Consider the following 27,960-nt stretch of genomic DNA (forward strand, 5'->3'; position numbering starts at 1 on the left):
GTTTTGGGTTATTTCAGAATCTCCTGCTTTAAATGTATCTCCGAAGAGAGTCCAGATCAGTGAAGATGATCTGTGAGACGCCAGAAGAGAACAAGACAAAAGCCAGATGGATGTCGAGCTCACTGGTGCTGAAGTGCTCAGATGGGCAGATGTAAAATCTCCAGCATCAGTCGACATTTACTGCTTCTACATAAGACATGAGCAAGGGGTTAATAAACCATCATCTCACTCTCCTGCTGCCACAGTGACGGTTCGAGGTGAGAGATTTCACTGCTGTTCTTCTGAGTTAGAAACCGTTATTGCAATGTGTTTAGTAACTATGGATTATTTCACTTCAAACAGAATCACTTGAGTGTTAGTGTTAGTGACTGATGATGTTATAGGACACTTCTAGACAAATACTATTTATAAAGACCCTTTCAATCGGCTGTATAATGCAACACTGAAAGGACAAATACACTAAATATAAGAAAGAGTTGAATATGGTTAATTATAATCCCTGTTGTGTGTTGAGAGACTCATTCATTGTGGGTCGATGTCAGACTATGAAATCTGAAACATGTTAAAGCTGATTCTATAGCAGTTGTGGACAGTGTGAATCATTAGACAGTGATCTGTGATGACAAACGCTTAACCACAGTGTGACGTGCAAGTGCAAGTGAACAATCTGATAAATTTAAGCAGGAAGGAAGTCAGGAGCTGATCATGTGATCAAAGTTGAGATGTCAGAGAGCCAAACTATGTCTGACAAATCTATAAAAGGTGATTAGGTCATTCTTTTCTGCAGTTACTTTTGAACTCTGTGACTACAAAAATGAATAGCCTACATGCTGTCAAATAAATAAAGCTTAAGGTCCAGCCACAGCCTAACCCTAAACCATAACACCCCATCCTCTATAACTATGGCAAGCTCCACCCATATTACGTCCAGAGATGGGAGCTGAAGCTAATGTCATTTGCAGTGAATTGCATTTGTCATACTCACATGCTTTAGACATTTTTTTACAAATGCACATGCTTTAGAAACATCATAACAGATATTTTTACGCTGTTATATTAATACCAGTAGCCTGCAATTATTAAAGTGATATTTCAAAACTAAATGGACTCTGAGACTGTTGAATTCTCTTTGCTGATTCAGTGGCGATCTCTACTGGTGACATTCTGAACACAGCCACAGAATCTACACCTCCTGCCAGCTGGAAACAACATCTCTTTTATGCTCCTCAAAACATGGATGAACCGTTTCATTTCTTCACTTGTTGCACCTCTAAAGAGAAAAAAGAATTATATGTACAGAAATATTGATAGAATTTGGCTAGTAAATTCTACATTGTTAAAAGCGCTATATAAATGAAGATGACTTGACTTGACTAAATTCATATATTAATCAGCAAGCCAAAGGATCTTGGGAGAAAATGGATTTTGTATTGAAAAAATATGTTAAACAGAGCCGAAAGCATCTTCAAGTCACACAAAAGAACACAAAATAAGATATATTTTGACTTCCATAGTAAGGAGAAAAAAAGGCGGAAGTTAATGAGGCGCATCAACTGATTGTTACCAACATTCTTCAAAATATCTTCTTTTGTGTTCAGTAGAATAAATTCATACAGGTTTGCTAATCAACTGGATATGTTTATTTTTTATTAGGTACATCCATGCTGCGAGATGTTTCAAAAAGTGGTGGGGACATTATTGACCCTGGCAAAAAGTGGTGGGGACATCATGTCCCATCCGTAAATTACGACAATGCCTGTTGCCCAGAACTGCCCTGTGTTACAGTGAATACAGCTGAACATGTGGTCTCATGATGCACATTCATCTTAGTTCTGACTGCTTTATATGGTTTCCTGTGGTCTAATGTGTCACTTCCTAATTAAACTATTGTGTGAGTCTTGTCTCTTTTCTCACTCTCGCTGTAATGGAGTTGTTCATCTTCATTGCTTTTCAGCTTCTTATGGAGGTTCAGTCTTACAGTAAGTGATCTCTGTTGTTTAATGTTAATTCAACACTGAATGTCCACATTTGTAGTGAAAAAACATTTGTCTAAAATACACAATTTAAGCATGTGTGATCAGTACGTTTGTGTTTTAGTAGAACAGCAGCTTTGATTTTAGCTATGTCATCAAAATTAATGAACATTCACCTGATTAATCCATTAATTAGAATTATGAGTCATGTAAACACCTTATTTGGTGTACAAGATAATTAATTTACATCTGCACATATAAAAGTTATTCTTGGAGCTACTATGCTGATAAAAGCTATCAGAATCAGGGAAATGCATTTTTGAAGTGCATGAAAAAGAGTTTTTTTTTTTTTTTTTGCCAAACATTAAAATAAATTAAAATGGACTTAAAGACCCCCTTTGATGAAAAAAATCAAGTTTTTAATGTTGTTCATGTCTATGTGGTGTTTTTTTATATACTTTAAGCAACACCATGTGCAAATTCATAGTATTTTCTCCTTACAACTGCAGTGTATCAAAGACAGTTTAAAAAACGCGGATAGAAACCACCCGTTTCCTACCGTCACAAACTTAATGAATCCTGTCAACGTGCACTGCGGGGCTTTACCTGTCATTTCTATGCTCAGTTGACATTTTAACACAGTGGGCACAAAATCACCTTTAATAAGGGACAGGAAAAAGAGTGTACATATAGCAATATATAGTGGGTGAATTATGTGTATATGATGTATTTTATGATGAACTATCTCCACTGACGGTCTGAGTTGTTCAAAGCATTTCTAAGGACACTGTTAGAAACCAGCTGTTTGACTGGTGAACGGGAACATGGTTTGTGTAACATTAGCAACAATGGGCTAATCATCCCTAGTGAAAAATATATATATATTACAATTTATTTGAAATACATTTATTTTATGCCAAGTAGAATTTACATATTTATGTACTTAATATAATACGCTGCATACCATGCAATTCAACTCTTGGTATACTTGGTAATAACTAATTCTGTACTTAATGCACTTTAGTTATCAGGAAATAGTACTGAGGTTCATATAAAGATATAGCCTACTTATATTTGGTTGTGCTAAAATGGAACTAATGCAAATGTACTTTAGGTACACTTTAAATATCTTGCATTTAAAAACTGATATTATACAGAGATCATGACCTTACTAATAATGATATTAAAACACATTTTAGGCTTAATATTAAGAAATGTGCATTGTTAAAAAAACAAATAAAGTCTCAAGCGATATGTCAGTAAATATGTTAATGGATTAGTATACTTAGTAAAAATATATTTATTTTAAATACATTTTGGAACAGGTTTTTTTTTACTAGGGATTTCAATTAGCCTATACTGTTATATGTCCAACATTGTAGAGAGCGATACATAATTCTCATTCATTGTCTTGTAGACAACCCTGTAAATTCTTCTTCTTCTGAAGTTTCTATTTCAAACATATATGGCTGAATATGCTAAACCAATATTTCCACTTGCCTTTGTGTCACGTTTAAGTTGACAGAGTGGATCAGGTAGTCTGAGCTGGTGTGATTGAGTGGAGGCAGGGCTAATTTGTATATTGAGTAAATTAAAGATATGCGTAAATTAAATTAAGCAAGGCTGTAAAGTTACATTTTAAGGGTTGAAGAAATTATGTCAATTTGATTATTTAAGATGAGTTTTAAAGGAGAACTCCGGTCAATTTTAACATTGAGCTTAATTTTTAGTAAATTTGGAGTGCTGTCAATACAGAGAACAACGACAAAAATCGGTGTTGCCTACACCGTGTTATCCTCTTTTTAAAATTTACACCCTATTGACTTGAATGGGGCAAGTTTTAAACTTAACCAGTTCTTAGTCTTATCATCCTTGATGTGTCATACAAGTGCCCAGCCATGTTGAGTGATTCCTTCAGAGTGAACACGAGTGAATCTGACTGCAGTAGATGTGAAAGATATGAATAAAAATGATGTTATATCAGCCAGCGCAAATACCTGTATTTAGTTCCTGTTTTCGGTCGAAGTCCAAAGTAGTCGATTGTCGAGTTCACGCGCATAGGTTTAGTTACTATGATCACGCGCGTGAACTCGACAATCGACTACTTTGGACTTCCACCGAAAACAGGAACTAAATACAGGTATTTGCGCTGGCTGATATAACGTCATTTTTATTAATATCTTTCACATCTACTGCAGTCAGATTCACTCGTGTTCACTCTGAAGGAATCATCTAACATGGCTGGGCACTTGTATGACACATCAAGGATGATAAGAGAAATAAAAGCAGGTTTAAAACTTGCCCCATTCAAGTCAACAGGGTGCACATTTTTTAAATAGGATAACACAGTGTAGGCAACACCGATTTTTGTCGTTGTTCTCTGTATTGACAGCACTCCAAATTTACTAAAAATTGAGCTCAATGTTAAAATTGACCGGAGTTCTCCTTTAAGGGATACAATTATTGACTGTATGACTTTAAATTAGTAAACCAATACCTTCATGTGCTGGCCTACATTTTCCATTAATTGTGTAGTTGTGTGCTGCTGCAAGGACATTTATGAATTCAAATTTGTTTAAAAGTTTCACCAAAACATGGACCATGATTGGAAAATGATGCCTGGAAAAGTGGTCAGTAAGAAGATGTAATGTAGGGAATCTATTTTGGTTGTTTCAGAATCTCCTGCTGTAAAAGTATCTCCAGATGTGCTAAGAGAGTCCAGCTCAGTGAAGATGATCTGTGAGACGCCGGCAGATGATACAGTGGATCAGTGTTATTTCTACAGAAACAGTAAACAGGAGAATATAAAAGTCAGTCCATCATGTGAACTCGAGCTCACTGGTGATGAAGTGCTCAGATGGGCAGATGTAAAATCTCCAGCATCAGTCGACATTTACTGCTTCTACACAAGACATGAGCACAGGGTTAATAAACCATCATCTCACTCTCCTGCTGCCACAGTGACGGTTCTAGGTGAGAGATTTCACTGCTGTTCTTCTGCATTACAAACTGTTATTGCAATTTTCCCCCATTAATTATGGATTATTTCCCTTTAGGTTCACTTCAGAAACCCTTCATCAGTGTTAATGACAATGATGTCCAGATCAACATAGCCTGTGAAATACCACTTTCAGTCAGAGCTGACTTCACCTGTAGTCTCTACACTGAGAATGTTCTTCTGCACAGAAGCGTCTCTCGGAAGAGTCAGTCTGGAGAATATCATCTTTGTGTGTTTTATTTAACTCATAGTGAACTCTTCACACGATCAGTGAACAGCAGACATCTGAGCTGTGATTATTACATCAACACTGAACCTGAGATCAGATCACTGCGCAGTGACACACACACCATCCGAGGTAAGGACTTTTTACTATAAACATGTTTTAACACATGAGCACTTTTAATCAGAGACACCAGTAGAATTATTAAGCCAATAGGATTTATGTAGGTCATTAGAACATGAAAGTTTGATCAATAAGAGAAAAAGTCAGTATTTACAACAAATAAAAACCTGAGAAAAGTTTAATGATACTGTGTATTACATCTAGGGCTCTTCTTGATGGATACTATTTATAACGCCCCTTTCAATAGGCTGTATAATACAACACTGAAAGGTCAAATACACTAAATGTATTGATCGGTGTCTATGAAGGCAGAAACAACACACTGAAGCTGATTCTAGCAGTTGTGGGATGCTGTAAGATAGTGAGTCAGTAGACAGTGATCTGTGAAATCTTCTTACACTGAATAACTTGTAGATTCTTCTCAGAGAAACACTTAACCACAGTGTGACTTCAACAAGTGAACTATCTGATATATTTAGGCAGGAAGGAAGAGTCGCTTCAGCTGCTGCAATGTGGTTCTGCATAGGTATATTTAATATGATGGAAAGAGGAGAAACGGCAAGCAAATTATTTTATATTTTAAAAGTTTCTTTGCAAGTTCTTATTGGGTCATTCCTGTTCTGCTGCACTTTTTTAAACTCTTTTTACTACACAAATTAATACACTTGTGTTGAAGTAGAAGTATTTCAATGTAAGTATCTTTCAGAAATATGCTCTGATCTGGTTAAGCTCATCATATGACATTATTACTGGATCAATTATAATTTTTACATATTTTACCAAATAAAGAACCATTGCACAGTGAGTGATTGACAGGCAGTTTAAAACAACTTATAAATTGTTGATATTATCATGCAAAAGGTATCAAAATACAATATTACTGATTTTTATATTTTGTCGAACTAATACCACAAACCATCACAGAAAATAAGTCAAATGCTAATCCTGATGTTTGTGCTGTAGTTTTCCCTCCAAACTGATGTAACTTCCTGAAGGATGATGTCATTAGAGAACTGCTTTTTAATAGTTTAAATAGTATAAAATGACAAAAGACTAACATGATGAAAGTTAAGAACACTGTTTTTTCTTTCTTTCAGTTTTTGCAACTTTCAGAAGAGTCTTCTGCTTCTAATCTGAGAGTTGAATACATTTAAATTGTCCTTTCTTCTTCATTAGGTCTTCCTCAGGCCAAGTTAACAGCATCATCTTCAGTTATTAAGGAAACAGACACAGTTCAGCTGAGCTGTGAGAATACTGAAGATCTGAAGATGGAGATGTGTTTCTTTAACATAAAAGGAAGAGAAAGTTACTCAAAACAGAGCTCATCTTGTCAGCTCTCACTCACTGGATCTCAGATCAGTATTTGGTCAGAAGGTCAGAGTTCATCTGTGAGAATATCCTGCTTCTACACTGTGGAGAAGTCACAAGTTCAAAAACCATCTCCTCACTCCGATCCAGTGACAATAACAATCCAGAGTAAGTCTTGATATATTTCTGTATTGATAATCTGTTTACAAAGTTATTCCTATCAAAAAACAAACACCTTTACATCTATTCACTGTGATTTACTTTATGAATCTATGATATGGACTGTTCACTCTTGTAATGTTTCCCTGTACAGCAGGATTATTGAAAACAAAATTAGTGTCAGTTTATATATAAACTCATTGTCTAATTACATTGCTGGTTCTTTGGTTCTGTAATATCCTTATTGGATATAAACTATATACAGGCCAGAATTACATCATACGACATAATGTGGGGAAAAAGTTGTATTTGAATGCTCTGTACCTTTAACAACAGACTGTATTGAGATTTGCTTTAAAGTTTAATATTGCAATTGCTCCCTGTAATACTGGTCAACTGTCTTTACAGTTTCAACAGCAGCTGCACACGTTACAACAACCATCAAAACCTGTGAGTATTTGAGTTTGTAAAATCAAAAAGACATAAGTCTTATTCCACCTTGAATGATGTGGCAATTGTTCTTTCAGGCTCATTATTATCTGTGGCGGTTGAACATTTTATTATACATCACTGCAAATTTTATGTTTTTTAACAGCATTACCTTTAATGTCCACTTCTGAAACGTACAGTACAGCTGGTAAGTTACTGATAACACCTTATATTCTGAATTAAAATTGAAAACGTGATTCAAAGGTGATTCTCCTTGCAATTTGTTATTTATTTTTTATATTTGTAGACATAGGCCTACTTTCAAAAAAGTCAAACCAGCCAAACAGCAAAACAAAGAAAACCACACGTAAGTTCCACTCTTCCTCATTGGTAAAATCACTAGGCTTATGTTTAATTAAAAAAATATATGTGGGATCCATTTACTCAACCAAGGTTCAACTCTACACAGGTAAAGTTTCCAAACGTTGAGCAGCATGAAAGGTCTCAACTTTATTTTGATTACGCTGCTTTTTAATGTTTAACTGTTTATGAATTGCATTCGCCAAACATAAAAGTTCAATATAGGCTAATGCATCTACATTTTATGGCACACATTGTTTTTTTCATACCATGGCAACCTCTACTCTGCCTGAACTCCGGTCAATTTTAACATTGAGCTCATTTTTTTTGTAAATTTGGAGTGCTGTCAATACAGAGAACAACGACAAAAATCGGTGTTGCCTACACTGTGTTATCCTCTTTTTAAAATTTGCACCCTATTGACTGCAGTGGGGCAAGTTTTAAACCTGCTTTTATCCTCTTAACATCCTTGATGTGTCATACAAGTGCAGAGCCATGTTAGATGATTCCTTCAGAGTGAACACAGTGAATCTGACTGCAGTAGATGTGAAAGATATGAATAAAAATGATGTTATTTCAGCCAGTGCAAATACCTGTATTTACATCCTGTTTTCGGTCGAAATCCAAAGTAGTCGATTGTCGAGTTCACGTGCATAGGTTTAGTTACCTATGATCACGCGCGTGAACTCGACAATTGACTACTTTGGACTCAAGTCAATAGGGTGCAAATTTTAAAAAGAGAATAACACTGTGTGGGCAACACCGATTTTTGTCGTTGTTCTCTGTATTGACAGCACTCCAAACTTACAAAAAAATTAGCTCAATGTTAAAATTGACCGGAGTTCTCCTTTAACAGAAGAATGTCAAAAGTTACCTAGTACTTAGATTCCACATTAGTAAGCAAACGGGAAGTCACATGACTCAAGATGAGACAGTATTATGAGCTGAATACTCCTGTAGCATCATAATTTCATTCAAAAACATTTTAGTTAATTTTGGATTCGTCTTCCACATTCCAATTGTTTGTTTATCATAGTTACAGCTATAACATTTAATTTAAATATTTATGGCAGTCTTTGTTAAAAAATAAATAATTTTAAATACACCCTATAATGTTCTCACTGCAGTTTTAACAGCAGCGTCCACTCAAAGAGCTTCACAAATGGACACAAAAAAATGCAAGTAAAGTTTAGTGTTAAATTAAACCACGTACCAAACATTATACAATTCTTTCATAGTGTTTATTATAACTCATATAGCTACTTATTTTGCAATGTAGTTTCAGCAGGAATAGCTGCTGTTTCCACTATTGAAACCCCAACATCCACCAGAACTGGTAAGTGGAAACTTTACTAAATATCAGTAGAATGCCATCTAAGAAAACTTCTCCCTTTAACGTGACTTCAACAAACACTGTAAAGGCCCATTCACACTGCACTCACAAACGCCAACAAAATGGCAACAGGCACTTTATTGGGTTTTGTCAGATCAGTGTGTCACTCCTGTTGGCGTCTGTCGCCTCTGCCATTGGTCAGCTCTTATATTAGCAGATTTAACATATTGAGTGTTTATCGGATCGTGGAATGTCTGAGAAGTGAAGTCTTTAATCTGGTGATTGTCGACATTGGTCACCGTCTTTCTGTGCGAATTGGCCTTAACACTGCTGTGTATAATCATCACGCTTTGGTTAAATATGATTTCATTTGAGGTCTTTTCTGATGCAGATGCTCCTAAGGTTCACACTTCAACAGATCAAATTCCAAACCCACCACAGCATCTACAAAACAAAGGTTTTTCCTTTTCCTGTTGTGCTTCCATTTTAATTGATTTGATTGAACTGTTGCATTAATTAGATGTTTACTTTCAAATTTCTGTAAAACATTTACATGCACACAACAAAAAACAAATCTATATACATTTTCTCAATCGTTTGTGTATCACTTCAATTGTCAGGTGGACTGACATATATAAAACAACCAAATTAAACTTTACCATAATGCACATAAACATGTATGAGTTGATTCTGTTTTGACACAGGCTTATTGATAGGTCTGGTTTCCACTGGTGTTGGTGTCATTTTTGCTGGACTCATCTGTCTGTGCTGGTTTGCATGTAAGTAAAGTTTTCACATGTAGGATATTCTTTGTTTGTTCTGTATGTACTGGGTTTTATGTTGTTCAATATAGAATTCATCATGCAAGCTAAAACGGAACATATAATGGCCATTCATTGTTTTGTAGGTAAAAAAAGAAGACATCGGTAAGTTGTTTCATGCATTCAACTCAGTAGTCTGAATTATGACAAAGTGCTTGTTCATGAAGGTTAAAAAAAATGTCTGTGTGTCAAAGTGATATGACTATTTAATGCAGACTACTTCTGCATTGCATGAAATCATTCTCAGTAGTCTGTGATACGATGTCCTGTTGTATATTTTTGTAATCTAGAAACTATGAGTGTAAATGTTTAGCACCTTATCTGATATATGCCATAAAGATCAATATTTGATTCTTAGCAATAAAATGAGATCAATAAGATCAGATGAGCCCAGTCAAGGAATTGGTTTGGTGAGTATCTGTGCATTTACAATCTTTAAAATCACAAGGTAATAAATATTTATAATACCATAATGAGTAAGAATGGCTGAAAGGGACACCCATATTATTCATTGTTTTTTTTTAGAGATGTTCTGGACCTGCAGAGACATATTCTCTGATCACTTCTGTACCAGCCACATCTCAGCCCATCTCTGTAGGTGAGAGAACATCATTCTCAGTAAATGATCTCAGTTAACCAAAAACACGATATAGTGACCACAGCTTCTCAGAAAGCTAGAACCATTTCCTCTTTCAAGTCTTCAGCATTATTAGACACATCTTTTCTTAAAGCTGCAGTCAGCAACTTTTGGCGCTATAGCGATTAATAAACAGAACTGCATGCGTCTTGTAGAGGAACATTGTAGCCGGAGCTACTTCTCTCTGTTTATGTCAATGAGTCACGCAATGAGGCTACTCCGCAGCGGTACGACCCATACCAGTCTAAAATTGTCCGAATACAAACACTTATTATAGGTGTACCATAGTGATTCAGGATAAGAACACAGCTTGGAAAATGGATTCATGATGTACTCGCTTATTATATCAATTTTGTACATTTTGAACACAAAAAAGTTGAGGACTGCAGTTTAAAAGAACAGTTTCACGACAAAATTTAAATAATTTACTCACTTTCCTGCTGTTTCAAAACCATAAGTCTTTCTTTCTTCTGTGGTACACAAAATGAGCTATTTTTGCACAATGTTTACACTGCCTATACAGTAAAATCAGCACTTTTAAAAGGGCTGTCGAGCTTCTATAACTCTTTCAGTCTTTATTTAAAGAAAATATTATTTTACAGTTTAAGGGTACATTTACAATATGTGCTACAAACCAAAAAGCCGTTCACATGGATCCAAGAAAACAACTAAAAACGCTGTATTATGCTGCCAGGCCAGTAGTTGGCAATGTCACTTTGTAGAGAAACACTATGTGCCTGAACGCGTAATAAGCTACGCATGACGTCACCGTTTTCACAAATTAGCAATTTTACACATAGACAGTAACGGTATCATTTTCAAAAACGTGCACTTTGAAAGCCGTTTTCAAAAGTTTGCATTTTCAGGCCCCCAATACATCATGTTTGGTATCAAGACATGCACTGATTGTGTTTGCTGTCATTGACATAAAAGCGTGATGTATCTTCACACACCACGTTTAAAGCTTTAGGACAGGGATAGGCAACTTTGGTCCTGGAGGGCCACTGTCCTGCAGAGTTTAGCTTCAGCCGTGATAACTCACCTGCCTGTATCTATCTAGTAATCCTGAAAACATTGATTGCCTTGTTCAGGTGTGTTTAATTAGGGTTGGAGCTAAACTCTGCAGGACAGTGGCCCTCCAGGACCAAAGTTGCCTATCCCTGCTTTAGGAGAAGCCATTTCAAATTTGCCCTCTTGTTTTGGATGGATTTCTATTGATTCTGTTTGACCCTCTTCATCATGTCGTTCTTCCAAAGGCCTCGAACACCCAGAGTCCCATCAGGACAGCACAGCAGATCCCACAGCTACTAACTCTTCCATTATGTCTGAGAATTCAATTTACCAGCCCTCAGGTAATAAAAGGTTTCTTTCATTAAAGTGGTCATATCATGAGGAATCAAACCTGCTAATACTAGTTCTAAACCTACTATGAAAACACACTGGTTTTACAACTCCAAATTTCCTCACTAGTACAAAAACAGCATTTTTGATGCTCACATATAAGCATTGAGAAACTTGGCCCACTCAATCACGATGAGCTCTTACAGAGGAAGTGGGACAAATATTAAATTCATCACAACAGTGTTGCACAATGAGTCTGAGAAGAGATAGGCCTATTAGGCTACTGCTGCATGTGCAAAGTGTCAAAGCTTAAATTATTCTTTTTTTTAAATACAAGTTTTATAACAAAGAGCTTGTTCATGAATGTCACCAAGTGATATGACACTTCTGCATTGCATTACAGATGTTTTGGTCAATAAACAACAGAAAGGGGGAAATACAGAGGAAAAAGAGGTAAGTGTGAACACACTGTCACACACCAAACCCACATAAACAACAGAGATGTCCATCAGGAACTGAATGCCAAGACATTTATCCGGTGTGCCTTTTCTATCTTTCTGTTTTATTCCTTAAGAATGTTTACCACCTGTACTGCACAATCCCCGACAAACCAGTTCACTCAAAGGCAGGAGATCAAGTCTACAGTTTGGTGAATCACTGATGAGTCTCTGTTGTTTCATTATGTACAGTATATCCATTATAAGGTATCTTTACTTGCAGAAAAAAAAGTGTTTACTTTCATTATTCAGTGTTTTGTGTGGAACCACTTATAATATTGACCATAAAAAAATAAACATATTAATACAATTTATTTTTAATCATCCCTGTTTGAAATTATCCATTTTAATAGGCGGCTCCTTTAAGCCTTGTCTGTAAACTGTCACCGTTAAGGCAAGTGCACACTACAGGATTTTAAAACGTTGGGCTGAACTGTGCAGTTCACACTACATGACTTGCTCTCTGTGAAATCAGGAGTGTTCAAGTTGTTGAGCTGTTCACACCACACGACACCACGTGATTGATCCGCAACAGGAGGTAACTCACTACACGAGTTGACAACAACTCTGTCACCCAACGATTATATCTTAGGCTTGTTTGAGATGCGCCTTGCCTCGCCTGAAGTGTAGTCGAGAGTAGGCGGCTGAAGTGAGGGGAGGAGTGAAAAAAGTGCAGGCAAGCCGGACAGTTCTCTCTTCTCGCAGTGGATCTGACACCTGTGAGATCAAAGATGGATATCGCGGGATTCACGGGATTCACGCTCGTGCACAGTGTTGCTAATAAACTGGATGTAATTTAAGTTCTGTTGCTTAAATATGAAAATAAATATAATGAACAAGACACGCAAATCACTTGTTAGGCTATATAATCCCATTCCAAATACGTGTTTATCAATCTTTTTTTTTCTTTAATACATGTGTTTATATATATATATATATATATATATATATATATATATTTTAATTACATAATCACATAATCCATATAGAGATCGCACTGTCAGAGAGTTTGGGAATATTCACAGATCATTTATACACATAAAACATGATATCAGAGTTTTAATATCAAACATTTTAAAAGAGAACATTACATCATGGTTGTTTAAACCAATGAGCATTAAGCTGTGTCGTCACAAGTCGTTTCCCATCATGCTTTTGATCCGCGCAGTCGGTGGAGAGCAACTGCGCGCAACTGCAGAATCCGACAGGTGTGCCTTGCGCTCGCGAGAGATTTTTGACATACGTCTGCATGACATCAGAGCCAGGCGGAACGCAGTCGGACACATTTCTAACCGGCATGCATCTCGCGGTGATCACCGGTGATCGGTTCTGCGCAGATTTTGCTCATCTCAAACAAGCCTCTTGTCTACAAACCACGTTTTATCATGAAGAAATCACGCGATAAAATTAACCGGAAATGACGCAATACAGCACGCGCGCCACTACCCAGCGAAGAAGAACACAAGTGCACAACACGCGAGTCTTTGTTTGAATATGGATGTCAGAAAGAAATTAGTGCTGCAAACTGTTTGCGCGATGATTTGCTCTGAGAAAAAAAAAAAATCCCATAGACAGTATATAAACGGTATTTTCCCAGTGACCTCAACCCATGCCTTGCTCTGATTGGCTGTAGCTCATGGCATCACATGTGGCTGAGTCGTGCGACAGCTCCAGATATCTAGCATGCTAGATATTTTTCTGGGCTCGGCTACGCGTCCGCGAGGCGTCTGCGAGCGTCGTTGATGCGTTGTTGGCTCTTTCATACTAACAGATTGGCGAACGTTCATCGGCCGCTAATCCCCCGCGATTTGCACGCGATAACAACCCGACCTGTCGGCGAGCTCAACGATTTGCAAATCGGGCTTAAAATCCTGTAGTGTGAACTAGGCATTAGCTAACGCCATTCCATTGAAAAAAGTATCAACGGCCCCTTCGCTAATTGCTTTAAAAACATTATCCATATAAAACCATCATATACAGATGAAATGGTTTACTTACAGTTTGGGATGTAGCTGCTGTCAGATCCAATCCGGCGTCATCAATCTTTTTTTACAGTCTAATACAGTTGAAAGTTAATATTTCAACAAAAGTTTTAGTGCAAACTCTCCATTATACTTTGCCTTCGTTTACAAACCGCAGTAAAATTCTCTGAACAAACATAATTATTCGACGCGATCCAGGACGCAAATAAAAACTTTTTCCTGTGGTGTCCCTACAGAAACGCAAATTCTGTTTAACAGTCTAAGCAATGTTCTTTACTCGTCCTTGTCAGTAGCGCATGGAGTAGGCTACATCTTAAATTTAAAGGGTATCTGTATTCGGTATATTGTCTAGACAGCGTGAGTTATTATAAATGGCTTATTTGCTTTTGACACGACACGAATTTGTGTCTGGTGAGTGGGCGGGGCCTATGGTCCGATTAAAGGCTTGTTTGAGATGAGCAAAATCTGCGCAGAACCGATCACCGGTGATCACCGCGAGATGCATGCCGGTCAGAAATGTGTCCGACTGCGTTCCGCCTGGCTCTGATGTCATCCTGACGTATGTCAAAAATCTCTCGCGAGCGCAAGGCACACCTGTCGGATTCTGCAGTCGAGCGCAGTTGCTCTCCACCGACTGCGCGGTTCAAAAGCATGATGGGAAACGACTTGCTGACGACACAGCTTAATGCTCATTGGTTTAAACAACCGTGATGTATTGTTCTTTTTTTAAATGTTTGAATTTAAAACTCTGATTTCGTGTTTTTATGTGTATAAATTATGTGTGAGTATTCCCAAACTCTCTGACAGTGCGATCTCTATGGATTATGTGATTATGTCATTTTTATAAAAAAAATAAAATATATATATATATATATAGGCCATATATAAAAACACGTCTGTAGTAAAGAAACAAATGATTGATAAACACGTAGCCTATTTGGAGTGGGATTGAATAAGTGCTTTGGGTGTCTTGTTCATTATATTTATTTTCATATAAAAGCAACAGAACTTAAATTACATCCAGTTGATTAGCAACACTGTGCACGAGCGTGAATTCCGTGAATCCCGCGATATCCATCTTTGATCTCACAGCTGTCAGATCCATGGTCAGATCCACTGTGAGAAGAGAGAACTGTCCGGCTTGCCTGCGCTTTTTTCACTCCTCCCCTCACTGCAGCCGCCTACTCTCGCATACAATTCAGGCGAGGCAAGGCGCATCTCAAACAAGCCTAATGTAAACCGATTCGTTAATAGGCTTGTTCGACTTGAACCGGCGCTGCACTGTCCCATCAGTTTATGACATCAAATTACCGCGAGAGCAATTCAAAAGCATAAGAAGCCGTCTGCTCTCTAATCGCTCTCGCGGTACTTTGATGTCATTCACCGATCGATCTGTGCAGCGCCGGTTCAAGTCGAACAAGCCTGATGTCTTGCAGTCATATGCAAATATATTCGCCCATGTGACGCCACATCCTACAATATCCTAATTAAAAGTTTTTGGAGCTTGATTAAATAAATGCTTTGTTTATAGGCTACTGAGGACGTTTTAGGCTATGAAACTTGCAGGATGTTTTCATGACACAAAGACCGTTTATATGTCAAAAGATTAATTTTGATGTAGCCTAATCATGTCATCTTGACCCTTTAACTGTAAAATGCTGTCAAATGTATGGGGTTTGGATATAAAAACAATGAATTATCATTAATTAATTATATGTAGGCTATTTATGGTGAAAAACAGTAAAAAGACATCTCTTATATGATTAGGCCAGGCCAGGGCTATATTATATATAGATTTGCTTAGTATTTTTGCTTTGAATAATGTAACCTACATTTAAGCTGTTTTGTGTTATTTTAAGTTATTTAGTTATGTTTATTGCATTGTTTTAGTGTCTTTGTGTGTATGACCCTGTGCACATTTAAACATGAGTGTTGGATATGGACAGGCCACTCTGATTCATCATGTGACTTTCTGTTTTACCACCTGTTCTATCATATGGTTATCAGTACATTTATCATTACAAAATAAAAGCTGATTTTGGTTATTCAAGTCAATTGGTATACTTACATTATACCATTAATTGAATATACAGTTAAACATTTTACAAAATACAGGCACCAATATGCCATACTGTAAACAAATACTCTCACAGTATTAGTTAAAGTGAATTTCTGACAACCATGATGCCGCCTTTTACCATAAAATTAAGTTTTCTGAAAAAGCTGTGATATCAATGTTGTCCGATTTGATTGTTTTATAGTGCTAAAATTCAAGTTGCTGGTCCTCTAAGAGATATGAGAGATATTTGGGTTATATCTCTTATTATAACCCAAATATTACAAATAGTGCATTCAGAGAATTGAAATAAATTATAGAAAACTGATGGAAAATATGTTTTTATTTACCGGTATAACATGGCTTTCCTTTTATGTAAAGGGATTTGGCAATTAAGTTATTTTCCAAGTACTTTTTTTAGGCAGGCAAAACTTATAAAGTTTGTGAAGAATCCACATCTCATCTTTTGATGACAGTGTATGCTATTCTTACAAACAGCACTGTGAAATATTCCTATTTTGTCACGTCATGCATCTTACGACTTCAAATTAAATGCCGAATCAATCTAATAGGCAAATAATAATTATATAAATTATACATTTCTGCTCAGTTTCGTCTGTGCTTAACAGTACAGATTAAGTTGAGGTGTATGAAAGAACCTTGAAGAACAGCCACATGGACTGCGGTTAGCTATGACGGTCACTCATATGTTCACTGGGCCACATGTAAGAATAAAACATTCTAACACTGTCTTTGAGGGTAATAAATATCATCTTCAGTAATCCAGATATCACAAAGATAATTTTGTCACTGAAGACTGGAGTAGGCTAATGATGCTGAAAATTCAGCTTTGATCACAGGAATAAATTACATTTTAAAATATATTAAAATAGAAAACGGTTGTATTAAATTGTTGTTTCACAATATTACCGTTTTGTTGTAAAAATATATTTTAGCTATATTTTAACTGTGTGCTGGAAATGATCATTGTAACAATGCATTGAAAGTATACTTTCAAAATACATTATAGTATACAATAGTATTTTGATATGTTATGCTGTAATATTGATACTAGTAGCCTGCTATTATTAAAGTGATATTTCCAAACTAAATGGACTCTGTGACATTGTTGAATTCTCTTTGCTGATTCAGTGGCGACCTCTACTGGTGAAACTCTGAAAACAGCAACAGAATTTGTTTTGTTGCACCTCTAAAGAGAAAAAAAATGATATGTACATAAATAATGATACAATATTTTGGCTAATGTACAGCTATTCAATGAATATATTGATCAGCAAGCCAAGGCAGAATCTGTGGAGCTAATATAGAAATAAGGGAATATATCACATGCACCCACTGCTGATTTAAGACGTAATATTGTTGCATGTGAAGCCATGACCAATGACATCGTCAAATTTGTGCTGAAAAGGTTGTCAACAGTAGATGGCGAGTTTGATGCAGAACAGGAAAGGGCCGTCTACATTAATATTTTATCTACGCTCAGCAGCCATTCTGGATCTTCTTTTTTTTATAAGCAGATGCAGAAAAAAAAGCTGAATACAAGATGATGCCAATGGAAAGACAAAAAAAAAAAAAAGGAAAGTCAGGAAAGGAAAAAAAAAAAAAGACCTCTAGAAGAGCAACTCAGAAAAGAGCTAGAAACTCAAAGGTTTGAATTAGAACGGCTGCAGATAGAAAAGGATTAGAGCACTTCACTTGTCTCAAACTCAGTTCCTGGAGGGCCACAGCTCTGCAGAGTTAAGCTCCAACTAACACCTGCTTGATTCGCTGGATCAGGTGTGTTTAATTATGGCTGGAGCAAAACTGTGTAGAGCTGTGGCCCTCCAGGAACTGAGTTTGAGACCAGTGATTTACGGCAGTCTCCACCAAATGCGGAACGGCTGCGAAGTCAATAGGTTTCCATTAAAGTCAATGTGTGTATTTTCACTGACTGCGGAACAGCTGCGTTCCGACTCCGTCCCAGCTCCGGCGATTCGCAGCCCTCCGGAGCAGATACGCAGAGCTTCTATTTTTGCCGGATGTCGGATGCCAGAGAGCTCCGCAGCAATTAAAATTGAAATCCGGACCTGGTGGGTATTGAAGGACGGCAGAGCATGGAGCCGATCCGCAGCCGTTCCGCAGTTGGTGGAAATCCAGAGAAATGAAATTTCCCCTACGACACATCAGCAATACAATGTTGTCCAGTCAACACCTCTCAGTGAAGTGTCTCACCTTGCTCAAGCAGTTTAGGACAGCATAGCCAACAGGTTACCCATACCTGAGCCTTGGTCAAGTTTGGTTAGTTTGTGGACTGGAAAACCTCATTTCCGTCTCTTAAAGATAGAAAGGGCATCTCAGCAGCTGATAAACTCTATTATTTAAAAAAGTATGTGAGTGGCTCAGCACACAAATATCTTGAAAACACCTTTTATTGCAATGATGATGAAGCATACAAGGGGTTGTGGCTTAATGACCATGGGAAAATGTGTATCCCATTGCCAAACCAGTTGAGAACCGCTGGGCTAAAGGACAGTTAAAAGTGATCATTAACTTTGTAAGTGCCCAAAATTCATGGAGAAGTCTCTGAAAGACAGAAGGTCCTATGTCAAAGACAATGGAGTCTGTTATGGGTGTATGAAACCAGGCTAAGGAATGTCGACACACATGTAATGTATGCAAATTGCGACATCCCACAGATCTTCATGATTATGAGAATAATGGAAACAGAAAACAACCAACGGTAAGCAATGAGCATGCTCTTGAGAGTGATGATACGGATGATAAAAGTCATTACATCTTTGATTGTACATGTATGGATGTCGTCTGTGAAAAATCCTTCCAATGAACAGCTTGTCTTTGCTTTGTTAGACACTCAGAGTGACACTACTTTCATTGATGAAGAAAAGAGTAATGTACTGTGAGTGGATACTCAACCAATGAAACAGAAACTTACCACCATGATGGGAGACAATATGATCATTAAAAGTAAAAAAGTATCTAATCTTCATGTGAGAGGGTACAATTCCTCAGTACATATCAATCTTCCTAAAGTATACACCAAGGAGTATATTCCTCCTGTCAATCGTGATCACACACTGCAACACAGGAAACTGCGAAGAACTGGAGTCACTTGAAGGTAATCAGAGACAAAATGTCACCTCTTCTCAGCTGTGAAGTAGTTTTACTAATCGGCTAATTTTACTAATAACTGCCCCAGAGTGCTAGCTCACAGGCAAGCCATACTAAAGACGATGAACATTATGCTATTCTAACACATGTAGGATGGAGTATTGTGGGCTGCTCCACACCAGGCATCAATGAATCAACAGAAGTCAGTCTTTGTCACAGAATAGCCACAAAGCAGATTCCAGCTTTGACACCTGTGGATGCAATCCGTGTACTCGAGTCAGACTTTAAGATTGTCACAGCAGATGATAACATAATCTCTCAAGATGATTTCACGTTTCTAGGGAGGTAAGGAGGCATAAAGAAAAATGCTCAAGGACATTATGAAATGTCTCAAACAACGGCCATACCTGACAACAGAGAGCTTGTCAAAGTCAAGACTCAATCATTTGAACAAGAAGTTCTGTAGAAATAAGAAATACAAGACAGACTACATTACTTATGAACGACGTCATTGAGAGAGGTAATGTAGAAACAGTGAATGATGATGGAACTGATGGTGAAAAGTGGTACATACCTCATCATAGCATCTACCATCCAAAAAAGCCAGATGAGCTACGGGTCGTTTTTGATTGTTCCGCAAAATTTAAAGGTTCAAGTCTCAATGAACATTTTTTGTTATCAGGACCAGACATGATAAACAATCTCACAGGTGTCCTTGTGAGGTTCAGAAGGTATCCTATAGCTGTAATATGTGACGTCGAAAAAATGCTCCACCAGTTCCATGTCCAAGAAAATGACGGGGATTACCTGCGCTTCTTGTGGTCGCAAAAAGCCTCGTGCACACCGGGACGATTATGGAGAATATGGACGATTTTGAAGAATATGGGTAACCAAACAGCTAATGTTCCCAATTGAATTCCGTAGTATGGAAAAAAATACTATGGAAGTCAATGGCTACTGTCAACTGTCTGGTTACTGACGTTCGTCAGAATATCTTCTTTTGTGTTCAGCAGAATGAAAGAAATTCACACTGGTTTGGAACAACACAAGGGTGAGTAAATTATGACAGAATTTTCATTTTTGTGTGAACGGCCCCTTTACACGATAGATTGAATCATTTGAAGACTACGCAGTGTGCACGAGAGCCAACTTCCGCTGTTCTAATGCCTGTGGCCCAGAACTGCCCTCTGTTACAGTGAATACAGCTGAACGTGGTCTTAGGATGTACGTTCATCTTCATAGTTCGGACTGCACAAGGGTTGTGGTTTAATGTGTCACTTCCTAATTAAACTATTGTGTGAGTCTCTTTTCTCACTCTCGCTGTAATGGAGTTGTTCATCTTCATTACTTTTCAGCTTCTTATGGAGGTTCAGTCTTACAGTAAGTGATCTCTGTTGTTTAATGTTAATTCAACACTGAATGTCCACATTTGTAGTGAAAAAACGTTTGTCTAAAATATTTAAACAAACATGAACCTACAACCTCTGCTTTTAGGAAGTTCTACTTTAGCCATGAAAATTCATTTAACGGATTGCTATAACCTGATTAATCCATTAATTGGAATTTTGAGTCACGTAAACACCTTATTTGGAATCTCCACTGTACAAGAGAATTCATTTAAATCTACACATGTTCATTATTGGTTATTATTGGTTATTATTGGTGCTACTGTATATATCCTAAAAAAAAAAAGCTATCAGAATCAGAGGAATGACATTTTTGAAGTGCATGAGAAAGTGACAAAATAATAATTAAAGACCCCCTTTGGTGAAAATTAAGTTGTTAATATTGTTTATGTCTATGGGGTGTTTTTAATATAATTTTAAAACAAACCATGTGCAAATTCACCAGTCAACAGTATTTTCTCTTTAAAACTGCAGTGAACCAAAGAAGACGGTCTCAAAAACAGTTAGAAATCATAATTATGAATCCGCGTAAAATAAACGAAGCAGAGTGTAGAGTTACATTCAAGCTATTTTAACGCTTGAAAATAATTTTCACATGTAAAAAAAAACATTTAAATATGTAATATTTCTTATTAACTAAGATGATTTTTAAGGGATAAAATCATTAACTTTAAACCAGTAAACAAATACCTTATGTCCTACATTTTCCATTCATTAGTTGGGTGCTGCTGCAAGGACATGTATGAGATTCAATTTATTCAAGTTTTAATCAAAACATGGACTTTGATTGAAGTGGTCAGTAAGAAGATGTAATGTAGGGAATCTATTTTGGTTGTTTCAGAATCTCCTGCTGTAAAAGTATCTCCAGATGTGCTAAGTGAGTCCAGCTCAGTGAAGATGATCTGTGAGACGCCAGCAGATGATACAGTGGATCAGTGTCATTTCTACAGAAACAGTGAACAGGAGAATCTAAAAGTCAGTCCATCATGTGAACTCGAGCTCACTGGTGCTGAAGTGCTCAGATGGGCAGATGTAAAATCTCCAGCATCAGTCGACATTTACTGCTTCTACATAAGACATGAGCAAGGGGTTAATAAACCATCATCTCACTCTCCTGCTGCCACAGTGACGGTTCTAGGTGAGATATTTCACTGCTGTTCTTCTGCATTACAAACTGTTATTGCAATGTTTTCCCATTAATTATGGATTATTTCCCTTTAGGTTCACTTCAGAAACCCTTCATCAGTGTTAATGACGATGATGTCCAGATCAACATAGCCTGTGAAATACCACTTTCAGTCAGAGCTGACTTCACCTGTAGTCTCTACACTGAGGATGTTCTTCTGCACAGAAGCGTCTCTCAGATTCAGAAGAGTCAGTCTGGAGAAAATCATTTTTGTGCATTTTATCCAAGATATAGTGAACTCTTCACAGGATCAGTGAACAGCAGACATCTGAGCTGTGATTATTACATCAACACTGAACCTGAGATCAGATCACCGCGCAGTGACACACACACCATCAGAGGTGAGGACTTTTTACTGAGCACTTTTAATCAGAGACACAGTAGAATTCTTAAGCCAGTTTGGTTTATGTAGGTCATTAGAACATGAAAGTTTGATCAATAAAAGAAAAAGTCAGTATTTACAACAAATAAAAACAAATGAGAAAAGTTGAATGATACTGTGTATTACATTTATGGCACTTCTTGATGGATACTATTTACAACAACCCTTTACAACACTAAAAGGTCAAATACACTAAATGTATTGATCGGTGTCTATGAAGGCAGAAACAACACACTGAAGCTGATTCTAGCAGTTGTGGGATGCTGTAAGATAGTGAGTCAGTAGACAGTGATCTGTGAAATCTTCTTACACTGAATAACTTGTAGATTCTTCTCAGAGAAACACTTAACCAGTGTGACTTCAGCAAGTGAACTATCTGATATATTTAGGCAGGAAGAAAGAGTCGCTTCAGCTGATTTGTCAGAGAGCTAGACAATTACTGACACATCTATAAAAAGAAGCTGTTTCTGCACATTTAATATGATGGTGAGAGGAGAAACGGCAAACAAATTATTTAATATTTTAAAAGTTTCTTTGCAAGTTCTTATTGGGTCATTCCTGTTCTGCAGCTCTTCTTCAACTCTTTTTTTAAGTGGTAACTCTTGTGACCCTGGATCACAAAACCAGTCACAAGTCGCACGGAATACATTGTATGGGTAAAAGTTTAAAATTTTTGTTTTATGCCAAAAATCATTAGGATATTATTGAAGATCATGTTCCATGAAGATATTTTGTAAATTTCCTACCGTAAATATATAAAACATTTATTTTTGTGAGTGAATGCAGCACAATCGCGAACATAAATGGAAAAGTTTAAAGGCGATTTTCTCAATGTTTAGATTTTTTTGCACCCTCAGATTCTAGATTTTCTAATAGTTGTATCTCGACCAAATATCGTCCTATCCTAACAAAATATATATAAATGGAAAATGTATTTATTCAGCTTTCAAATGATATATACATCTCAATTTCAAACAATTACCCATGTGACTGGTTTTGTGGTCCATGGTCACAAATGAATACACTTGTGCTGAAGTCTATATTTCAATTGAAGTATCTTTCAGAAATATGCTCTGATCTGGTTAAACTCATCACATGACATTATGACTGGATTAATTAAAATTTACACCATTGCCATTGCACAGTGAGTGATTGACAGTCATATCTGTCACAAGTGTTGAAATTATCAAACATATTTTTGATACACAACTAATACACAAGCAATCACAGAAAATAAGTCAAATGATAATTCTGATGTTTGTGCTGTAGTTTCTCCTCCAAAAATAATGCAAGGATGATGTCCTCAAAAAAACAGCTTTTTAATAGTTTACATTAAATAAACATTAAAGTTTACAAATTACAAAATACTAAAATGATGAAAGTTAAGGACACTTTATTTTTTTGTTCTTTTAGTTTTTGTACCTTTCAGAAGAGTCACCTGCTTTTCATCTGAGATCTCTAGATACATACATTTTTCCAATTTTTTGCTCATTAGGTCTTCCTCAGGCCAAGTTAACAGCATCAGCTTCAGTTATTAAGGAATCAGACACAGTTCAGCTGAGCTGTGAGAACACTGAAGATCTGAAGATGGAGATGTGTGTCTTTAACATAAAAGGAAGAGAAAGTTACTCAGAACAGAGCCCATCATGTCAGCTCTCATTCACTGGATCTCAGATCAGTATTTGGTCAGAAGGTCAGAGTTCATCTGTGAGAATATCCTGCTTCTACACTGTGGAGAAGTCACAAGATCTCATACCATCCCCTCACTCCGATCCAGTGAAAATAACAATCCAGAGTGAGTCTTGAGATTTATATATTGATAATGTTTGAAAAATGTATCCTTACTGGATTTAAACCAGTTCAGGGCAGAATTACATCATATGGAATAATACATTTGTATTTGAAGGCTCTGTACCCCTTAACAACAAAGACTGTCTTTACGTTTTCTTTAAAGTTAAATATTGCAATTTCTCCCTGTAATACTGGTAAACTGTCTTTACAGTTTCAACAGCAGCTGCACCCGTTACAACAACCATCAAAACCTGTGAGTATTTGAGTTTATAAAATCAAAAAGACATAATTCTTGTTCCACCTTGAATGAAGTGGCAATTGTTCTTTCAGGCTCATTATTATCTGTGGCGGTTGAACATTTTATTATACATCACTGCAAATTTTACAATGTTTTTTTTTTTTAAACAGCTTTACCTTTAATGTCCTCTTCTGAAACGTACAGTACAGCTGGTAAGTTACTGATAACACTTTTTCTTGTTATTTATTAAAACTGATTCACCTTGCAATAAGTTTTTTACATTTTAGACCTCCATTCCAAGTCAAACCTGCCATCCAGCACATCAGAGGAAACCATGTGTAAGTTCATATAAAGCTGCTGCACGTAGATCCTGTTTCATCCTCGCTGCAACCCATTGTAACAATAGTTTAGTGTTCAATTAAAACACGTATATTACAAATCTTTCATAGTGGGTTTATTATAACTCAAATAGCTTATTATTTTGCAATGTAGTTTCAGCAGGAATAGCTGCTGTTTCCACTATTGAAACCTCAACATCCACCAGAACCGGTAACTCTACTAAATGTCAGTATTTTTTATTATTTTTTTTATTACAGTGACTTCATTAAACACTGTAAAGGCCCATTCACACGACACCGACAGACACCAACAATGGGCAAAAGGTACTTTGTTGGGTTTTGTCAGATCAGTGTGTTACTCCTGTTGGCGTCTGTCGCCTCTGCCATTGGTCAGCTCTTATTTTTGCCGATTTAATGTTGAGTGTTTATCGGATTGTGGAATGTCTGAGACGTGAAATCTTTAATCTGGTGATTGTCGACATTGGTCGCCGTCTTTCTGTGCGGTGTGAATTGGCCTTAACCCTGCTGTGTATAATCATCACGCTTTGGTCAAACGTCAACACCACAGCATCCACAAAACAAAGGGGTTTTCCCTTTTGCTTCCATTTTATTTGATTTAATTACTCTTGCATGAATTAGATGTTCTCTTTCAAATCTCTGTAAAACATTAACACAACAAAAAAACAAATCTATACATTTTCTCAATCTTTTGAGTATCAATTGTCAGGAAGACAAACAACCAAATTAAACTTTACCATAATGCATAAATATAAGAGTTGGTTTTGTTTTGACACAGGCTTATTGATTATAGTGGTGGTTTCCACTGGTGTTGGTGTCATTTCTGGACTCATCTGTCTGTGCTGGTTTGCATGTAAGTAAAGTTTTCAAACGTGTTCTTTGTTTGTTCTGTATGTACTGGGTTTTATGTTGTTCAATATAGAATTTATCATGCAAGCTAAAACTGAACATATAATGCCCATTGTTTTGTAGGTAAAAAAAGACAACAGTAAGTTTTTTTCATGCATTCAATTCAGTCGTTTATCAGAATTATGACAGAGCTTGTTCATGAAGGTTAAAACATTTGTTATTTAAAGTGATATGACTATAATGCAGACTTCTGCATTTCATGACATATTTTTCAGTAGTCTGTGATACAATGCCGTCTTGTATATTTTTTTAAATCTAGGAACTGAGTGTAAATGTTTAGCACCTTATCTGATATATGTAGCCTACGTATGTATGAAAAGATGCCATAAAGATCCATATTTGATTCTTAGCAATAAAATGAGACCAATAACATCAGATGTGCCCAGTCAAGGAATTGGTTTGGTAAATATCTGTGCATTAAATGCATTTACAATTATTAAAATCTCAAGGTAATAAATATTTATAATACCATAATAAATAAGAATGCATGGCTGAAAGGGACATGACCTTAATTATTCTTTATGTTTTTTTAGAGTTGTTCTGGACCTGCAGAGACATATTCTCTGATCACTTCAGTACCAGCCACATCTCAGCCCATCTCTGTAGGTGAGAGAACATCATTCTCAGGAAATTATCTCAGACAACGTGAAACTTAGTAACAGATGTCACCAAGAAAGAAAAATAAACCTGCTGAGTTAAAAACACCAATATAGTGACCAGACCACAGCTTTTCAGAAACTGGTACCATTTCCTCTTTCAAGTTTTCAGCAGATCAGCATTATTAGACACATCTTCTCTTAAAGAAACAGGTCATGGCAAAATGAAAATAATTTACTCCCTTTTGCTGTTCAAAACTATTTTGCAGAATGTTTGACGTTACAGTGTCTATACAATAAAATCAGCACCTTTAAAAGGGCTGTCAAACTTCTAGAATGCTTTCAGTCTTTATTTAAAAATATTTTCCCTTACAGTTGGTAGGCCCTACACGACAACGATGTAGTAAAAACGGGAAAAAAATTCCGTTGCGTTTTTCGCATAGGCTACAGACGACGTTATTAAAAGTGCCTTTTTTTCAAGACAAGAAAAAGCTTTAAAAGTTTCAAAAATCATAAGGGGGTTTACTGATATATTATGTCATATAAATAAAATGTGAAAAAATCTTGAGCTTGTATTAACCAAAGACCTTATTTCAGACATTTAACCAAAAACAGCTCAGTTTACTCATGTAACCATGGTTCCCCGAGAATAGGTACTCTTTTTGACCCTCTTCATCATGTCGTTCTTCCAAAGGCCTCGAACACCCAGAGTCCCATCAGGACAGCACAGCAGATCCCACAGCTACTAACTCTTTCATTACGCCCGAGAATTCAATTTACCAGCCCTCAGGTAATAAAATGTTTCTTTCATTAAAGTGGTCATATCATGAGGAATCAACCCTGCTAATACTAGTACTAAACCTACTATAAAAACACACTGGTTTCAAAACTCAAAACTTCCTCACTAGTCCAAAAACTAGTGACTAGTGGAAAACATCAAAAATGCTGCTCACATATAAGCATTGAGAAACTTGACCCACTCAATCACGATGAGTTCATACAGAGGAAGTGGGACAAATATTAAATTCATCACAACAGTGTTGTACAGAATGAGTCTGAGAAGAGATGATTCGGCTGTAAAATACATTAAAGCTTTATGACAAAGAAAGTCAGCATGTTCTTTAAAGTGATATTGCATTACAGGTGTTTTGGTCAATAAACAACAGAAAGAGGGAAATGCAGAGGACAATGAGGTATGTGTGAACACACTGTCACACACCAAACCCATATAAACCACAGAGATGTTCATCAGGAACTGAATGCCAAGATATTTATTGTCTTTTCTATCTTTCTGTTTTATTCCTTAAGAATGTTTACCACCTGTACTGCACAATCCCCGACAAACCAGTTCATTCAAATGCAGGAGATCAAGTCTACAGTTTGGTGACATGATTACAGTCTCTGTTGTTTCATGTACAGTATCTATTATAAGGTATCTTTACTTGCAGAAAAACAAGCGTTTAATTCATTATTCAGTGTTTTGTGTGGAACCACTTATAACATTGAACTTAAAATATTAAATATATTATTTTATTAATACAATTTATTTTTAACCATCCCTCTGTCTGAAATGATCAGTTTTTAATATGTTTAGCTAAAGTCATTCCATAGAAAAAAGTATGAACTGCAGCTTCGCTAACGGATATGTGAATGAAAACATTATCCATATAAAACCCCCATATACAGATAATGTACTGCGCCTTCGTTTACAAAATGCAGTATGCAAC

The 27,960-nt window shown here is 36.6% G+C and overlaps 2 protein-coding genes across 4 annotated transcripts; both read left to right on the forward strand.

Moving 5' to 3' along the window:
* The first annotated feature begins 1,629 nt into the window (after positions 1 to 1,629).
* Positions 1,630 to 27,921, forward strand: LOC306990854 (uncharacterized protein). Of its 3 annotated transcripts, none has more exons than XM_079598155.1 (17): positions 1,630 to 1,979; positions 4,650 to 4,946; positions 5,030 to 5,329; positions 6,494 to 6,793; positions 7,193 to 7,234; positions 7,380 to 7,421; positions 7,521 to 7,580; positions 8,701 to 8,751; positions 8,853 to 8,909; positions 9,298 to 9,363; positions 9,611 to 9,685; positions 9,814 to 9,832; positions 10,086 to 10,137; positions 26,171 to 26,243; positions 26,928 to 27,023; positions 27,377 to 27,426; positions 27,542 to 27,921. In XM_079598155.1, the coding sequence occupies exons 1-17, from the start codon at positions 1,925 to 1,927 to the stop codon at positions 27,623 to 27,625; spliced, it is 1,719 nt and encodes a 572-aa protein (XP_079454281.1). In that variant the 5' UTR covers positions 1,630 to 1,924; the 3' UTR covers positions 27,626 to 27,921. The 3 variants fall into 3 exon arrangements, 2 of the variants coding, with proteins under 2 accessions (XP_079454281.1, XP_079454280.1); XM_079598154.1 differs by lacking the exons at positions 26,171 to 26,243; positions 26,928 to 27,023; positions 27,377 to 27,426; positions 27,542 to 27,921 and adding exons at positions 10,253 to 10,325; positions 11,621 to 11,716; positions 12,109 to 12,158; positions 12,280 to 12,624; XR_013795953.1 differs by lacking the exons at positions 26,171 to 26,243; positions 26,928 to 27,023; positions 27,377 to 27,426; positions 27,542 to 27,921 and adding an exon at positions 11,621 to 11,691 and having other exon boundaries at positions 10,086 to 10,325.
* On the forward strand, positions 20,646 to 25,702 carry LOC306990857 (uncharacterized protein). The gene is made up of 5 exons (XM_079598160.1): positions 20,646 to 20,749; positions 21,617 to 21,913; positions 21,997 to 22,302; positions 23,839 to 24,138; positions 25,507 to 25,702. The coding sequence occupies exons 1-5, from the start codon at positions 20,695 to 20,697 to the stop codon at positions 25,587 to 25,589; spliced, it is 1,041 nt and encodes a 346-aa protein (XP_079454286.1). The 5' UTR covers positions 20,646 to 20,694; the 3' UTR covers positions 25,590 to 25,702.
* Positions 27,922 to 27,960: the final 39 nt, after the last annotated feature.

This window comes from Phoxinus phoxinus (genome assembly GCF_949152265.1).
Source record: "Phoxinus phoxinus genome assembly, chromosome: 22".
Classification (NCBI taxonomy): Eukaryota; Metazoa; Chordata; class Actinopteri; order Cypriniformes; family Leuciscidae; genus Phoxinus; species Phoxinus phoxinus.

What these genes read in the sequence shown, in the direction of transcription:
- LOC306990854 (XM_079598154.1), top strand. Translation starts at nt 1,925, where the DNA reads ATGGAGTTGTTCATCTTCATTGCTTTTCAGCTTCTTATGGAGGTTCAG. An exon ending in CCAGTCAAGGAATTGGTTTG is followed by an intron (nt 10,138 to 10,252) that starts GTGAGTATCTGT and finishes GTTTTTTTTTAG; the next exon opens with AGATGTTCTGGACCTGCAGA. An exon ending in GAAATACAGAGGAAAAAGAG is followed by an intron (nt 12,159 to 12,279) that starts GTAAGTGTGAAC and finishes TTATTCCTTAAG; the next exon opens with AATGTTTACCACCTGTACTG.
- LOC306990857 (XM_079598160.1), top strand. Translation starts at nt 20,695, where the DNA reads ATGGAGTTGTTCATCTTCATTACTTTTCAGCTTCTTATGGAGGTTCAG. An exon ending in TGCCACAGTGACGGTTCTAG is followed by an intron (nt 21,914 to 21,996) that starts GTGAGATATTTC and finishes ATTTCCCTTTAG; the next exon opens with GTTCACTTCAGAAACCCTTC. An exon ending in AGTGAAAATAACAATCCAGA is followed by an intron (nt 24,139 to 25,506) that starts GTGAGTCTTGAG and finishes GTTTTGACACAG; the next exon opens with GCTTATTGATTATAGTGGTG.